Genomic DNA, 17,487 nt, shown 5'->3' with positions numbered 1-17,487 from the left:
CATTCTGCATGCACAGAAAAAAAAAAAGAAAGGTTAGACCTGTATCTAACCTTCAGTGTCTCTGTGCAACATCACAGTGGCCTCACAGAAATGGGATGCAACACATGGCTCATTTTGGTGGTATAACTGTAAGAAAGAGTCACATTCTGTGCCAGTAAGCAAAGCAACATTCAAACTTTTCCCGCTAAAAACAAAATAGATAGTAACAGTAGGTTTGTTCCATCTACCTGCTGTTTTTGGCGGATTTTCAATTTGCACATAAAAAAGGTAAAGTAAATATTGCAAAAAGTTGTAATGCTTATCTGAGTTGGAAAAGTTGGCATTTCGATTGAAGCAAAATGCGACAAAGTGCAGCGGAAGTGAGCAAATACATGATGACATATATGATGCATGTGACTTCTGGAGCCGTTTTAATTACATAATCTTGTTGCAGCCTCTTCCTATTCTATAGTATAATGGTTTTCTGATCAAAGAAGTGGCACCACCTAATTGATGAACCCATTCCTAATAATTGCGGTAATGGATGAAGCATTCATTCGCATTTTCTTTTTCTCGAAATGTGGTTTAAATTTGCAATGCATTTGGATGGAAACCTGGCTGTTTGACATGTGGTATAGTAATACACACTAAAGACACAAAAACACAGAACTTAAGGATACAAATATCACTTTAAAGTGCAATTCAAACAGAAATGACCACAAGTTCTGCAAAGACGCACACTGAAACTGTGAGCCTGCATTTGACACCAGTTAGACAGAGAATGTAACATGCACCGACCACATATTCCAGAGCAGGACTCTGCAGCTTTGAAGAAAGAAACGATCAAAATCTATCCCCGCAGACAGACATTATATAATCCAACAATTTAGATGTTCAAATCAAATCGGGTTTTAATCTCACCGAAACACCCAGCGAAGCAAATTAATTGCCATCAGAATCAGATTCCCTGATTACCATTTAAACAAATGGTTCAAAGGGCTTCTTTTTAATGAATTAAACCCCCTTTGATTCCTCATATGCATAACAACTAAGTGCTGGCCATACTAGACAGTATTCAGTAGGGTCCAATTAACATATACACAGACACATTTAAAAAGAAATACATGCACACACACACACACAAGCAGACTTATTTCACACATGTACCACTTCACTTTTTTCCAATTATTCTCACTCGCTGTGTGAAGACACCGGCAGCAGCCACACTGTAATAACTCACATTTCCTCTACTCACTGATCAGCTTGTAGTCCATTCTGTGAGAGTGCTTCATGATTCAGCTGGCCACTCTGCTTCCACACTGACAGCTCAGTGCCGGTGTGACTGAAGTACACTTGTCCACATTTGAGCCGGCGGTTCTGTCCCTCCTGCAGCTGCTCTCTCTCTCTCTCTCTCTCTCTCTCTCTCTCTCTTTCTCTGGTCTATCTCTTACTGCAGCTCTAACTTGCACGCTCTATCTTTGTCTATTGCTCTTTTTCCCTCACCTGGCCCCTCTCCCTTTCCTTATCAGCAAACAGTCCTTGTTCTCTCTCCTGAATACACTCACTACTCCTCTCTCTCCCACCCACTCTTCACCGACACCATACATAGTTCACAGCCATATGCTAGTTAGACCAGCAAGACCATCCCACTGCACGAGCACACACTGGCGTGATTCACACTCTATAGATGAGATGTATAGATAGATAAACAACACAGTCATAGGTTGCTGCTTTATGCTTCTACTCCACTACATTCAGAGGGAAATCTTGTATTGTTTAACACTACATTTATCTGACAGCTTTGGATTCATGTTGGTTCTTAGATTACATTTTGTTGATTAAAAAAAAACATACATTTACAATTAAATGAACCATTAGAGCCAATTACATTAGTTGAATTAGAAATTAGGTTTAATTCTAATCAGTTATAGTTAGAGACCATTTTTAAATATTAAATTACAGTTACTAATCAAAATGTTGGAAATTCCAAATATATTCTTTTTGGTAAAAAAAATAAATAAAACCTTATATGAATGTAACATTCATTCTGTTTGACAACAATCAGTGTTGAGTACTGTTGCATGGTTAGTGGCGTTTTGAGTCATTTCCAACCATTAAATGCAGATTATTTTATATAAATATGGAAAACAACATCAATATTGCCAGCATTGATGTGTTTCATTTCAGTAAAGTCACATAGTTGAGTTTATAGCTTATCAATACACATTTTAGAGTGCATTCATTCAACTCATTAAGTAAGATGCAGGACTTTTAGTGGAGTATAGTCCTAGTGTGGTCTTGCTACTTTTAAGTAGAGTATCTGTTTATGTCTTTCTCCATTGACTATCGATGTGCTTCCTCTCCTCCTCAACGTGTAAATCCGTTTTGTGTGACCCAATCAAATCATAGTGGGTGGGATTAAATGTTCAATGTGGAACCCCACCCTCCTCTGCCGCCTGCAGCCAGGTATACTTGACCTAATTGCGCTCATACGGCGGTAACCGCTGATAACCCCGTCCCAACCCACAGCATCATCAAGTAATGTCCACCCTCCGGTTAGCTGTATATGAGCAGCCTGCGTGTAACAAGGAGAGTGACATTCCCTCCAACCGAATTCAAAAAAACATGCTGTTAGTTGTCGCAGCAACAGCTAGTCAAGGTTGTTCAACAGACAAAATATTATCTTTAATTTCACCAGGGCTAAGTTCCAGTCGAGGAACATTCTGATGAGTATTTTAAACAATCGTGGCTCTTGAAATCCTTGAGACTTCCCTCCAGTACGATTCCCCACCACATCTGCTTTCAATGCTGGCAGGCAACACAATGTACAATGTTGACTGAGAGGAAGAGGGTAAAAAATAGAGAAACAGCAATATCGAGCTGGTAGGATGGCAACCTATTACTGAGCTGCCTACTCCCTTCTAGCAGTACAGTAAATTGTGCTGTGAAGGAAACGAGGTCAAGAAAAGCACTTAAACCACTCCCATTTACACTTCACAGGAATATGACTAAACCCCAGCAGTCCCCAGTAGAGTTTTTCATTGTGCTTAAATAACTAACACTTAGTATACTTTGACAGTAAAGGGGGCAGCAGGAGATGAAGGCGTAGCTATTCATTCATTCATTCAAAATGAGACATTCACTATTTGAAGAACGAAAAATGCTCCACAAATCTATAGGATGACATAATTATAATTTGGAGACAGCTGTGTTGCCATAGCTAATAATAATCGACATATTTATAGTTATGCTTTTCATGGTACTGGGCTGGGTAGCCCAGGTTTGGTGCTTTTTTGTGGTTCCTTCAATTTTGATTCCTTGCTTATATCTACAAATTATTTTTGTATATTTGGCTTTCTGTGTGTCTCATTATGATTTTTACCTTCCGTCTTTACTGCAAACAAGTAATGAATTAATAGGATTTTTGGATTGTTCCAGGGCTGCAACTTGTCATTATTGATTAATCTAAGTATTTTTTCGATTAGCCTCGCAGGCAGAGCACAAAGTGACGTTAAGACCATTACTCAAAGACATTATGTCCTCTCTACTTCTCAGATTCTCTGCCCCTGTGTTTAAGCAGCATACACAAACAACCAACCTTGACCTTATCCTTGTCATACCCCATTAACGTTTGTCTCATCACCAGTATTTGTGTTTAAAGGTGTCAATAGTTTTCTCTCACAACAAAAGCCTGTTGCACTGACCCAGGCATGTGCCAACTTATCTCCAAAACGTTCCTCCTGACCTGCTTCTAAAACCAAATGACTGCTATGCTCCTGAAAGACATAAGTCATTGACATACATCAGAGGAACCCGCAAAAAATACATTCAGCATTCAGGATGCGACACATAGAGAAGGTCTAGAAAAAAACATTCCACCTCTCACCACTCGCATTAAAACTCTAAGAATACACCAAAGTGGGCCAGGCGATTATCCTGCTAATCCTTGAAAGCATTTGGGCCAGAGCCTGAAAGTTATGTTTTACTTGTAGTCCTAGTTTTTCTAACACTATACTCAATCGAAAATCAATACCTTATCAGGACAGGATGGGATATAAATAGGAATAATATACACAAAGATACTGCGTTCAAGTAAAAATAAAGAAGAGGAGGAGGTGTTTTCTTGTTTCTTAGTTGTGATTTAGTGTTTGATGGTAAACATAATTGCAATATCCACATTTTAATTTAAATCTCCATTGGGAATATGCAAACTTGTATCTGTGACATGCAATTACCACGAGAATACGGAAAAAGTAGGTGTCATTCTTTTATTTTTCCATAGCAAGACAGGTGCATTTCACTACAGGAAGAGGATGAAGGAAAAAAGAAAGAGGGGAAATGTATGGTGAGAAAAGACAGAAGCTTTTCTATAGAGGTGACATGAAGGTGACCCTCACCAGAGAGGATAATAAAATAATAAAAACTTTGATTTCCAGACAGGGTGACCACTTTAACAGACAGTGGGGGTCACGGTGTTTCTAAAGCCCCATAACAATTTAAAACCCAGTCAGTTTTGTGTGACAGATTCATATCTAGATTCTGTATGAAAAGCTAGCAACACGCTGGTAAAAACTAAACAGACTAACCTGCAAGTGCATTATAGATTCCTTTATTCAACATGCAGGGGCCAAGGTTGTACGCTCAATGAACAGACACACAGTCTGTTGAGGTAGAAAAGCAGCATTTTCTTTTTGCACTTATTTTTGCTGCAAAGTTTTAGGGCTTTTAAGTTATGCTGCATAAAAAAAGCATGTTCAATTTAAACTGAAATACGCAAGTCTGATTGATAAAAGAAGTTTTCATACTAACTGATGTGAGAATAAAAGCAGGTTGCTATGTTGATACACTGAAGAGAAGAACAATACCATAAATGGTAAGAAAGCAATTACACATGCACGATCCAAAACATCTGATAATTCAGTTGGGGTCAGCTGAATTATCAGTCAGTTGGGCTCGTTTTTTCATGTTATTTCTTCATTTTTTTCTAACGCCACTCTTGTTTGATTCTTTGAAAGGACTCAGCAAGTGAATCAAACATTTAAAACAGCAAAATTACAGTATATGTCTCTGTTACAGGGACATTGTTACCTCTGGAGACAGAAACTATTTTCTGCTACACTTAATGTCAAATCAGGGCAAATGGCACAGACAGACTGTATGTGAAAGGCAGATCTGAAAAATCACTTTTCTCTTTAAAAACACAGCGATATGTCTGTGCGTCTCGGTCTTTTCTTAGGTAATGCTCAATGGCAATATCTGGGTAGCTGTAGGTGAGGGAGAAAGAGAAAGTTAGACAGGGAGTCTGTCTTGCTGTGTGTGTGTGTGTGTGTGTGTGTGTGTGTGTGTGTGTGTGTGTGTGCCTATGAAATCCTAGTCCTGCCAAGACTTCTGGGCTGTTATGTGTGCGCGTGTCTGGCTTTATTCTGTTTCCTGCAACACCCATTAGAACAGAACACGGTGTCATGTTGAAGATATGTGCCGTGTGTGTGTGTGTGTGTGTGTGTGTGTGTGTGTGTGTGTGTGTGTGTGTGTGGTGTGTGAATTCCACCCCCCCCTCCCCCCTCCAAAAAGCTTGTCTGACAAAAAAAACAAAAAAAAGTTTAGCAAAGTCACAGCGACACAAATACTGAATTGAATCTTTATACATGTGCGCGTGTCTCATTGATCTTGCCAGAGACAGCCTGTCCCATGGACCAAAGCCAGTGGAAATTAATGTCAGGATCGGCTTACATTTCTGTCATACGTAACTTCATTGTAGAGAAGGTGGATAGACAGCTGAGCAACTGACCAAAAACCTAGCTGGTTGGGAGATGAAGTCATGTCGAGAGTAAGAGAGCAGTCGAGGCATACTCCATTGCATGATGCCAATTCGTCTCATTAAGTTTTACAACGGACCTTTTAATTTCTTTCTCGAGACATTTCACGAAGAGAGAAGGCTGCCACCATGTGGGACAACTCCAATGAAAAGCAGGTTAATAGTACGTGTGTATGCTTGTTGTGGAAAAATAAAAACTGAGCTTTCCTGAGGAGCAGCACAAGCACACATTGAAGTGCATACAACCTCTTTTCAGATGTAAAGACTTATCCATGTGTGTGTGCGCGTCCATCAGTGTTTCTGTACAGAGATTGGAGAGGAGAAAGAAAAAGAGGAAAAAGAGGGTGCTAAGGCAAGTGAGAAAGGACAGCAAAGGAAATAAAGAGAGAAGTAAGAAGGAAAGGGCAACCACTGGGATCAACTACAGACGTGCTTCTACCGACCCAGAAACCCGCTGTGGATAAGGACCCATTGTGGGAAAAGAGCAGAGAGGAAGATAAAAAAAAGTGGAGCCATAAACCACAGGGGAATAGTGAGAACCTTTCCTTCTCTGAATCAAACAGATACAGAAGCTGCTTCCCTTGTCACCAATCGTGATGCACCTCTATTTATTAGCAGATGAACATAACTGCTGATGTTCATACTGTATGTATGTATTGGACTTTAATACTATAGTTGGAACACAAATTTGCAACTAGGACAGCTTGCACACTTAAATATATGTAACAAAACATTTTCTATATTTACACCCAGAATACAGAATAACACCCACCTTTCAGCACGCCGTGGCAGGTGGGAACCTGTGGCAAAAGGTAGGGCAGAGAGGAGCGGGCACCGAGAGCTGCTGTGGCCTCTAGTAGGGCTCCGGTCAGCAGGGAACACACAGACGTCCTCTGACCACAGGCTCGGAAAAACCTACAAATAAATAAGCGGATCAGAGAAGAAAAAGATACAGTCAAATTTATCTGTTTATTCTGATCTGAATATACAATGTCATAGCCAACCTGACAGTATCTGCAGTATCTAGCACATGTTGCACTGTTAAAATTGGTCCATCAAAAAACTATAGAAAAACTATAAAAGGGCTACAAACCTAGGTGGATAAGCAGGATGACAATGGAGGCAGGGCTTCAGGTCCGGTCTGGCGCTGATTGTGTGCGTTGGCCAGGGAGACTCCCTGAGGCACACGCGTCCAGGGCAAGACAGCAGGAGCTTTTTGGCTGGATTAATCAGGTTGACTTCCTCTCTAGCCTGCACATAGCTGTTAACCTGTTGAGGCACCAAAGGGGGTCAATTACTTACTTTCTTTGAATGAAAATGATTCACTCAAATTGTCCACATTTCAAGTGATAAGTGATAACACCGATCCTGCTTTATCGACCTTAGAAAGTATGCATCAGCAGAATAACGGAGATGAAAGAGTGATTCAAACAAACTGAAGAAGCACAGTGATTCAAAAGCTTTCCGGGAAAATTCGCCACATCCGATGTTGTTTTTCACCTTTCAGACTGAATCAGTGGTTATTGTCATTAGCTCCTCTGCTGTGGTCATTACCGGAAGCAATTTCCCCTCGGCGGAACAGAAATCAAAGCGTGAAAAGAACGAATTAATAGAGAGAAACACCACCGAGGAACATAACGGGTAGAAAAGAATAGGGGGGGTGAAGATCCAGACAGGAAGCATCAGAGTGAGACAGACACATACGGAGGTAGGCATAGAGAGACGGAGAATAGTGGGGAGATGCAGGAAAAAGAACATGGGAGGCAAGAGAGAAAGAAGAGACGCCACTGAGGAGTTTTAACCGAGCAAACATTTTGACCTTAAAGAAAAGCCTCCTACTTCAGTTCACCCTCCTCGGGACAAAATCCATCCCACAAAAAAAAGGAAGCACTTATCTAAAAGCGATGGACTTGTACTTTGTCCTTGAGTGAACCTGCAGACAAGCTGTTCTGGCACAAATTTGAGAGAAAAGCCATTACGGCAACATTTTGTGGCGCTCTAAGTGGGCACTTATGCCTTGAGCAGGAGTGGATATTACAAAATTGGACAAAATCAATGCTGGTCACAAAGTGTGGGGGGACGAATGCAAGGGAAAATATGGGTGTAATTGTTAATAAGCACTGCTTCATTATAGTGGGTGAAGTCCAACCCCTGACAGGATCTCAGAATTAGGTGAATCTGTGGTCACACTTTAAAATATGTCCTGTTTGTATTAAGTGCTGGTGGCAGGGTGGCATAACATGTACACACACACACACACACACACACACACACACACACACACACACACACACACACACACACACACACACACACACACACACACACACACACACACACACACACACACACACACACACACACACACACACAGTGTACAAGGCCCACTACTTGTCTGAATGGGATGGGTTTCCTGCATGGGGTGTAGGCCTAGCTGTTGTCAGATCTGGGCCATCCCGGGGGAAAGGAGACATACCAGCCTGCACGCATAGAGAGTGAGAGAGCCAGCGTGAGGGCGAAGGAGAGAAAGGAGAAGAAGGACACACACACACACACACACACACACAGTATTGACATGCAGTCCAGCAACAGGCTCATAACTTAAAGACAACATTACTATTAAATAATCTATGATTGAACACATTTACACAAATAGCGTCTCTGATTTTTTTCTCTCTCTCTCTCTTTCCTTATCCAGAACATTCAATGACTCACATTTCTGGTCAAAGACCCCATTTTTTTTATCAGCATCTAGAGACCGTGCATCCACTGAACAGACATAAAGTCTACTACATTGTACAGTGTATTTTTCCACATGTGAAACAGAGTTAAAAGCAAAAGAAAAGCAGGCTTGGCCTGGCTTGTACATAGTTCTCATGCCTTTGTTAATGACACCATGTTTAGATGGCAGGTTTTCAGTTTATTAAGGCTGTTTTTCACATTACTTATAAACAAATAAAACCCAAAAGACTTATGGGTAGATTAATTTCTACCATTTCACATTGCTTGAAATAGTTCGGTACTGAGTATCAAAGCGACAGAAATATCAATGAGTGGCTTAACAACAGCAAAGATGGATTTTGTCCTTGTGTTTAAACCCACCAATAAACACTTCACCTGACAACACAATATTTTTATGAGTGACTTCAGTAACATAAGTCTGCTCATCTCCAAGCTGACTTACTTTAAGGCAACCAAAGATGACCACTGTTTAAATCGAGGTTCAATAGAGCTGTCAAAGATATTACATTTAAAAGATTATTCTACTGCAGTTTTCATTCATTTTAAATGGGAATCACTGTGACAATGAATGACAAGCACCGAATGTTCCCATATTTATTACTGCTGTCAACAACAGCATGAAGGCATTTGAGGAACAAACAGAACGATGAATCAAAGACTTAGTAACTCTTTCAGGCAAGAAAAGTACAACTCACTTTGTGAATTTGTTGTAAATCTCTGGGCTTCGTTAGAGAATTTACAAACTACTTAAAATGTAACATAATTTAAAAAAAACATAATTTAAAACGGGTGAGTTCTGTTTTATGTTTAGTCAATCACTTAACTTTACCCCGTTAAATTAGTTTGAATGTTTTAAAAGGATATACACTCCTCTACACAAATGCTAATTCAACAGAAAAAACAACAATGTGTGGGTGTGTGTGTGTGTGTGTGTGTGTGTGTGTGTGTGTGTGTGTGTGTGTGTGTGTGTGAAAGACAGCCCGACTTCAAAGGACACTGCAGGGAATGTGGTGCTGCTTTTGATGGACACAAAGCAGCTGTCTTCACACACATACCACGCAAACAAACAAACTCATCTTCAAAAAACCACACCAACACACGGACGTACACTTTCCTCCAGAAGCACAGTAGTATGTGTATACATGCATGCTGAAAACATTCCTGCTCAAAAGTACTTCCCAAACAGGGGGAGATGTTTCAGACTGTTTATGGGAGAAGAAAAAAAAACGTTTCTCTTCTCAGGTTTCACAGACGTCCCAAGACAAGTGAATCCATAAATAACAAGAATTAAATTTAAAGGCACAAGGGAATGTGAAAGAGTGAAATATGGCGTGGAGGAGTGAGGGAGTAAACTATTAACTGGTTTTTAACATCCATTAAAAGGGAAATAATTTAATAAATCAACCGAATTGTCTATTTCCACATGTGCTTTTTTAATCTCGGTGTAAAAAAAATATATCACTGTATTGCAGGCAATGGGCAGAAGGACTTTTGCTTAATGTAGCTACAGTCACATCAGGCATGGAGGCAATAATTGCATTTCACCTCAATTACATAAGTAAAGGTCATCCAAAAGTCCATGTTCTTCTTTCCAGTAAGTTACGGTATTACTGATCTTGCTATTTAGCCAGTTAGCAGAACCGTAGCCATATGAGTCAACTGCCATTAATACAGCTCTCTATCTCCTGTTACACTGTGTGTGTGTGTGTGTGTGTGTGTGTGTGTGTGTGTGTGTGTGTGTGTGTGTGTGTGTGTGTGTGTGTGTACAGGAAATGCTAATGGCTTAAGCTTAGTGAAGGTAACTTATAGGCAGCTGTACTCCACTTACAATAAGTTACTTAAAAGAAACATCCATCCTCTTCCTCCAAATATAGTATTATGTACATGCAAAAGGGATTTATTTTCACCTTCAGAGTATGTGTTAAATAAATAGATACATTTATTATTAGTGTTAGTGTTTAGTATAAACTACGAAAACTTGTAAATCTAAACTGATTTTTGTAGTAAGTAACTAAAATCTCAATTTTGACTGAGTTTTTCTTTCTCGAGGACGGGGATCAAACCTGTGATGCTGGATCCAAAGTACATTACCACTCTTCATACAAGCTATGCCTTTCATATTACTGACAATCTGTCCACGTAACTTACAGTTGTGAATGAGTTTCCCCATTAGCGCCCCATTAGGTAATTTCTCTGCCTGGCAACAGCCATTCTGGGAACGGATTAGCAGGAGGCACTGTGGGGCATCACACAGATCTAGTGAACTTTAAACTAGAATGCACACACATACATACGCATGCTAAACTCCAGACATGCAAACACACTCTGACTCATGCCCGTGCCTTTATGTATATCATACCAGACACACACAGAAAGACTGAGCATGCAGGACACTGGAGAGGGCGAATCAGTCTCCCTGAAATGCAATCACCCACACCTCGACTTCTTCACTTTGAAGTCGCCGGCCTGCCACGCACGCACACATACCCCCACACTGACACCGACTCAGTCACATACACTCCTCTTCAATTACTTTGAATATCGTCCAATACTCAGAGGCAGAGACCCCCAACACAATGTAGCCTCGTTGTCTGTGAAATGCTGCCATGTAACGTGAGTGTGTGTCCGTACAGCACAATGTCCCTTCCGCTAAATCGTGCATGCACACAAAAACACACAAATCCGCTAATGATATTACGCAAATAAACGCAAACACGCAGCCACGTGGGATTAAGGAAATCTCTGCATTAGTACCATGCCACCCCCCCTCCGACATACTCTCCCATGAAGCTGACATTCAAGGAATAGAAATAAATCGTTTTGACTGAATTCTACTTTTAGAAGCATCATGGTGGGTCGAGGTTAGCCGAGGTCAGCGTGGGGGGGTCAGCGTAAAGAGAACTCTGTTATTCTGGTCTGTGGACTCAGAGCTGAGGTCGCTTCACTGCGCAACTTGACTTGACATTTGACAGTGTATTTTGGTTTTAAAAAGTGAATTTATAATACTTGGGGGAACTTAATTTGCAAGAGGAGACAAGATTTAAGCGCTATGGGTTGAAGAAAACTCCTTGTACAAATGGACCTCATTTCATGGCCCATGAACATAAAATCACCTGGAGATTGATGCAACGGAGCATATAAAACAGGATGAAATAAGCAGGATTTGGTAGCATTTTTCATTTCCTCATCTTATGAAATCCCACTCACTTTCACAATAGCAGCCAAAAACGGTAGCAGAACGTTTTTTTTTTTTACAGCAAGACCACTTGAAGGTGAGGTATGCTTTCAAAGTCAATGAATTTTCATAAAAACTCCAAATAACATCAGGGAGCAAATTCCCTAAATCAGGCCGTTATTAGAGATGGGACGATTGGATTTTATCACGGATTGTGATAAAGACAAAAAAAAACTCACAATAATTTGATTGAGGTGAACTTCCATTATCAGGATAATCATGAATATCCTCACAAGTGACATTACTCCTCTACGTAGTTACATAGCTGATGTATTAATGCTCTGAATTTCAAATTTAGCACCTTTAACAAAATGTAAGGTGAAGTTGTTTGAGTATGTTTTACATCAAATATTCATATCATCCTATATGCCTTGTTGCCATCAACTCTTTTTTGATCACATTTCTGTTTTATTAAAATGTACACACAGAGTTGAGAAACATAAAGGAGAAAATGGGACAACACAGCCTTAGAAAGCAAAATAAGAGCTAACTTATTTCAATACAGCATATTAATATCAAGGTTGCAACTCAGTGTTTCTGCCTTAAATATGATTTTGTCAGAGCACTGTGAGCTCTATAAAAATCAGCTGAATCTCTCCACTGCTTCATTCTTGAAGTACTTAAATACACTGGAAGGCTTAGGTTTGAGAAAGAGCCCCATATTCCTAAAATCCTTCATGGATTGTGTGTTTGCTTTAATGCCGTGAAAAGGGAGCCCACAGAGCTGTCTGGGGGAAATGAAGAACACGTGAACACTGCCCACCTAACGCGACAAGAGCGTTTGAATCGACTGCACCTAGTCTATTTGAAAACTCGGTGAGGAGCCAGGTATGTTCAGCAGCTTTGGTATCTCAGCTCCCAGACACTCTAACCCAACCCATCCTGGACAACCAAATCAAAAGCCATAAACCAGACACAGATCCCCCCTCTCAGGTTGGATATGTGAAATTTCATACGTGCATGTGTGTGTGTGTGTGTGTGTGTTTTGTTGTTTCCCAGACTCCTAATCCTGCTTTGCATCACCAAGAAACTTGCTGCACTGTCCTGTTCTGCTCTGACCTTTTCTGCCGTTTCTGTCTCCACAAGGTAATGTTTGCTTTCCCCCAGACCGAGCCTGGACTGTCTCACCACTGACTGAGTGCTGCGCTCATTTCTGTGAACAAACTCACGGGCAGAAAAAGTTGTGTGTAGGTGCGTATATGTAGATTTATGCATACATGTATGTTTTTCTTATGCGTGTACGCGAACAGGCTGTTTACGTAGACTTTTATGCATGTATTTTACTGTATGCTCTATGTATTTATGTGCCTTTGAAGAGTTCTATCCGAGTGTATGTGAATATATTGTATGCGTGTGTGTAGGTGGTCCATGCACTTGAGTAAATGTTGCTTAGTCTAGAGGAGCCGAATGTCTGAGTATCTGCTTTAAATGAGACAGAAGAGCGCATACGATGGGAGAAAATACACACAAGACGTACTTGAACAACTCTCCCCCATGAAAACATATTAAAAAAGGTCATAATCCAACTGAAATCTAAGTTATTTATGAGAAATTCCAAACCAAGCCAATAAGAAAAATGCATTGGCAGCAATGCATCGACACAAACAACCACGCACAGCACATTTGGAGATGAACCACACCACACACATCAACGCTACAATGCATGACCTCATACTCGATATATTATCTTGGTCCCAAGGTTACGAAACACTGTGTTTTGGTGGCAGCTTCAGCATTATCAACCATGTTAAAAAGATGCAACTGGAGACAAGAGGTGTTTGTACTGGACTGACGGCTAAATCCAAGAAAGAAAACAAGAAAGAAATTATTTCTACTTTTGGTTATCAGATTAATAAGAAAGTTTGTTGTTTTACAGAATAAGCGTTGAGAGAAATCCCCTCTAGCGTGACCCAGAGATCAGCTGGTGAATTATGGTGGGGTTAGACGCATGCAGTACTGCTCTGTATATATGATGAGGCTGTTGAAAGTGTGTGGGCGTTTGGGAACCCCCAAATGTTTTTCAGAAAGGCTTCTCCCTTCAATTTCAATAGCTAGAACACATTCACTAGACATTTGCTTTGGCTGTGTTACATGAAAAAAGTGGGCTAAATCAATACACATATTAAAAAGCATTTAAAATAATATAATATATCTAAGTTACAATTAGATATTACACACACACATAATTCAAAGCTTTAATTTCATTTGAATTATTCAGTCATTTATCTTTGCTCATAATACCAATTATGACCGGCTGGCTCTGAGCCCCAGTTATGTAATCAGGTTAAAGACTTCCACAAGCATTTGACTAAAAGACGAGTAAATGCACAGTATCAATAACATGATGGCCTGTCTGGAACAATACATTTAATCCAGCTACTTCCTAGGATTAGGCCCTTTCTTTGATTTATTAATATAGATCCTAGAACTACTCTAAAAATGACTTGTTAAAGAGGTTTGTCAAAACAGGAAGGCAGGTTTAACACAGAGCAGGAGATGGAGTGGAGAATCAGGTGAAAACTAAAGGATGAGGAAAGGATATGAGGAGGAAAAAAACACAGCGGAGCACAGCAGAGGAAAATGAGAGCGAGGCCAAAGGTGACTTGAATCATAATCCCCTGTTGAATTTCACAAGGAGCTGTTTCACCAAAGATCCAAGAGCTGAGGCCCACCTCCTGAGCACTGCCTCACACCTTTAACAAGCTTTGGGCATTACTGTGTGTGTACTCTTGTGTGCGTGTCACACAGAAGTCAAGAGCACTGGGGGAAAACCAACCGCATGCAATTTATACGAAAGTCAAATACAAATATTAACCTTGAACACAAAACAGCAAGCGATAAGCAGCATTACATAGTCATAAACACAAGCATTAAAGCATTGATTATCAGTTATAGCTGCAGTTATTTACTGTCCACCAACATCGTTTAGACCCAGCAGGGGAAAAACAGCAGAGAACAGAGAGAAAGTGCAACAGAAAAGACACATTTACAGGAAAGGACTAACTAATCTAATTTGTATGAGTTAATAGGGAGGAGAAAGGTTTTGACAATTTGTGCTTAGTCAAACTTGTGAAATGCCAGGTCATCATTATAGATAATGTACACTTTGGAGGAGATTAAATATTAATATTAGATCGATGTTAGGCATCATTATGTAATTACAACAAAAAGAGTCATGGCGGGTAGTTTATGGGTATTTCTGTCGATATTCAGCCTTGGTCTTACCATATGTTCATAGTTATAGTTATGATAACATGTTGCTCACCAGCTGCATCCCAGCGATTTAGAAAATGAGGACAATAAACAGAGCTTGATTAAGTAAAGCAATTTGAGTCTATTGGTTTCATGCTGTTATTAGAGAGTTGAACTTCACCCCCCTAACGGCAGATGTACATCTGGTTCATGCAGAAATATTTCACCATAATAAACAGAATGTAGGTAGACTTTTGGTATTCTTGCAGCCATTGCGTACACTCCATGCAGCCCAGCCAATAAGATGGAGACATCAAAGAGAATAGGAGGTCATGCACACAGCTGAGGCACTAATAACTTTATTTTGTGGTTAAAACTAAATGAGAAAGTTGAGTCTCGTACTGGTTAGCAGAATCATGGTCTCTAAAACTTCAGTCATAAAGCTGATGTGTAATATGTTATCATAACTACCAGGACTGATGGAAACGAGGCAAAACATGATTCAAGAGGGAGTTTCAGAAGGAGAAAGAAACAGAATGGAAAAGCCAGCGGAGAGCAGAGGAAGTATAACAGAAGACGAAATATGACAGAGGAGTTGGAGAAAGAGTCTGGGAGAGAGAGAGAGAGAAAAATGGGGTCATCTTGAGGGCCAAAACAACCTGGAACCCATTACCCAGAGCACCCAGTGGGACCCCTCCACTCCACCACTCCCCCCCACTTACAGTTCTCATGATGTCATACTACAGCGAGCCGCCGCTACACTCTCCTACATGACACGGCACACAGGCAGTCAGACAGCCAGAGATAAGCCTGATGAATGTTTTTCGGTTCCTAAAGTGCTGGACATTAACAATAATCCAGGTTCTGCATGCAGACAAATAAAGTAAAAAATTAGAAAGTTATTGTTGCATGAATGCTTGCTCGAATATAATTTTATTTGTTTAATTAAGACACAGAAAGACCCCGGATCAAAGTCTAAAAGGCTTTTCTGCACAACTTGCTTTTTTCATACATTCATACGCATTTTAAGTTAAGTTCAGATAAGTTCATATGTATTTCTGACAGCATCGCACACACTAGCAACACTTTCCCTGTGTTCAACCTGGAGCGCCACATTCGGCTCAATGAACTCAACTGCTTGCTGTTACACTGACCAGACAAAAACAATGATCCTAACAGCCACACAACTGAATGAAAAAGACTTTTCTCAGTCAACGTGCATCGAGAAGAACTCATGGTGAGCGGTTTACTTACTGTAGCACAGAAAATGGCGGGTATATTGAAGAGAAAGGAAGAAAAACCACCAAGCTCCAGCTTAGTCTGTGTACACTTATAAAACTGGAGGCTTGAGCGAAAGAGAGGAGAGAGAGAGAGAGAGAGAGAGAGAGAGAGAGAGAGAGAGAGAGAGAGAGAGAGAGAGAGAGAGAGAGCCAGAGGAGTAGAGGGAGTGAGAGAGATCTCTACATCAGTAGAGCAAGTCTAAGGAGGAGGGAGAGAGAGAGCAAGAGAGACAGAGAAGGGAGATGGAAAGGAACGAGATAGAAAAGGGAGAGACAAGAGTGAGGGGGAAAGAGCCTCAGAGATCTCTGCCCTAACACAGAGTGTACCCCCATATTAGGTTATGAGGCAACTGGCCCATCACAACCCAGCAGCAACGGGGGAGATTGTATCAGTGAGCACGCTCTAAACACAAAGACACAGGACACACTGGCATACAAGATTTCAATCGATCCTCCTCTACGAAGCCTGTTCAATGTGCAAACAATGTCTGACAAAACTCAAATAAGGCCTGTGTGTTTTGATTCGGCTTTATTACACTGAAACTGAAAATCGACCACTGGAGGCCCTTTTTCAGGAGCGTGGGTGACCTTATCCAAAAGTGACCCACCGAGTCAATTTTCAGGGTGTTCAAATCGATCAAAGTAAGTAAGAGGTTATTTAGCTAAAAGAAAAAAAGCAATGTTTGTATTAGATAGTCATTTTGGTAATACAACAAGATAACTTGTGCTTCCTGGTTGAAGTCAGGAAATGGTGCGAAACCTTCCCCTCAGTGACCCAATTAAACTGTGCAGTAGCCTACGACCATAACACCGTGTCCTTACAAACAGCACTATGCAAACTGCCATTGCTTACATTTTAAAGGAACTATGGGGCGTCTCTTTGAACTTAGCAGGATGAAATATTAAATGGGAGTGTTGGTATTTGCCAAGTAAACATAGATTGCACCAAATGTTTCTAAACCAGTTTATTTTATGTATAACCAAGTGTCACATACATTTTTCATAGAGACATGAAAACTACAGATTTAGACTAATAAAGCTCTGGAAGAAGCTCGTAATTGGACCGTGAATTGCAATTGTTTTTTCAAACAACTATTTCCAAGGTCAAATATGAACTATCCTGTTAAAAAAGTGCTCTGGATGAGATCACGTCTCCTCACGTCAACAAATTCATCCAAATGACAGCGGCGCAAACTCCACCCACCGATAAAAAAAGTGTGGCTGAGAGCTCCAGGAAAAAAAGA

The 17,487-nt window shown here is 40.5% G+C and overlaps 1 protein-coding gene across 2 annotated transcripts in view; it reads right to left on the bottom strand.

Moving 5' to 3' along the window:
• Window positions 1-17,487, bottom strand: part of plce1 (phospholipase C, epsilon 1) — a 70,991-nt gene that overhangs the window by 31,620 nt on the left and 21,884 nt on the right. For both annotated transcript variants that reach the window (XM_084040512.1, XM_084040513.1), the window contains exons 7-8: window positions 6,888-7,063; window positions 6,567-6,709 (exon numbers count right to left, since the gene is read on the bottom strand). In XM_084040512.1, coding sequence (XP_083896638.1) covers window positions 6,567-6,709; window positions 6,888-7,063 — 319 coding nt within the window. The remainder of the gene's footprint in view (window positions 1-6,566; window positions 6,710-6,887; window positions 7,064-17,487) is intronic.

The sequence above is a fragment of the Eutrigla gurnardus genome, assembly GCF_963514095.1.
Source record: "Eutrigla gurnardus genome assembly, chromosome: 22".
NCBI lineage: Eukaryota > Metazoa > Chordata > Actinopteri > Perciformes > Triglidae > Eutrigla > Eutrigla gurnardus.
This window is presented reverse-complemented; position numbering and strand designations above follow the sequence as displayed.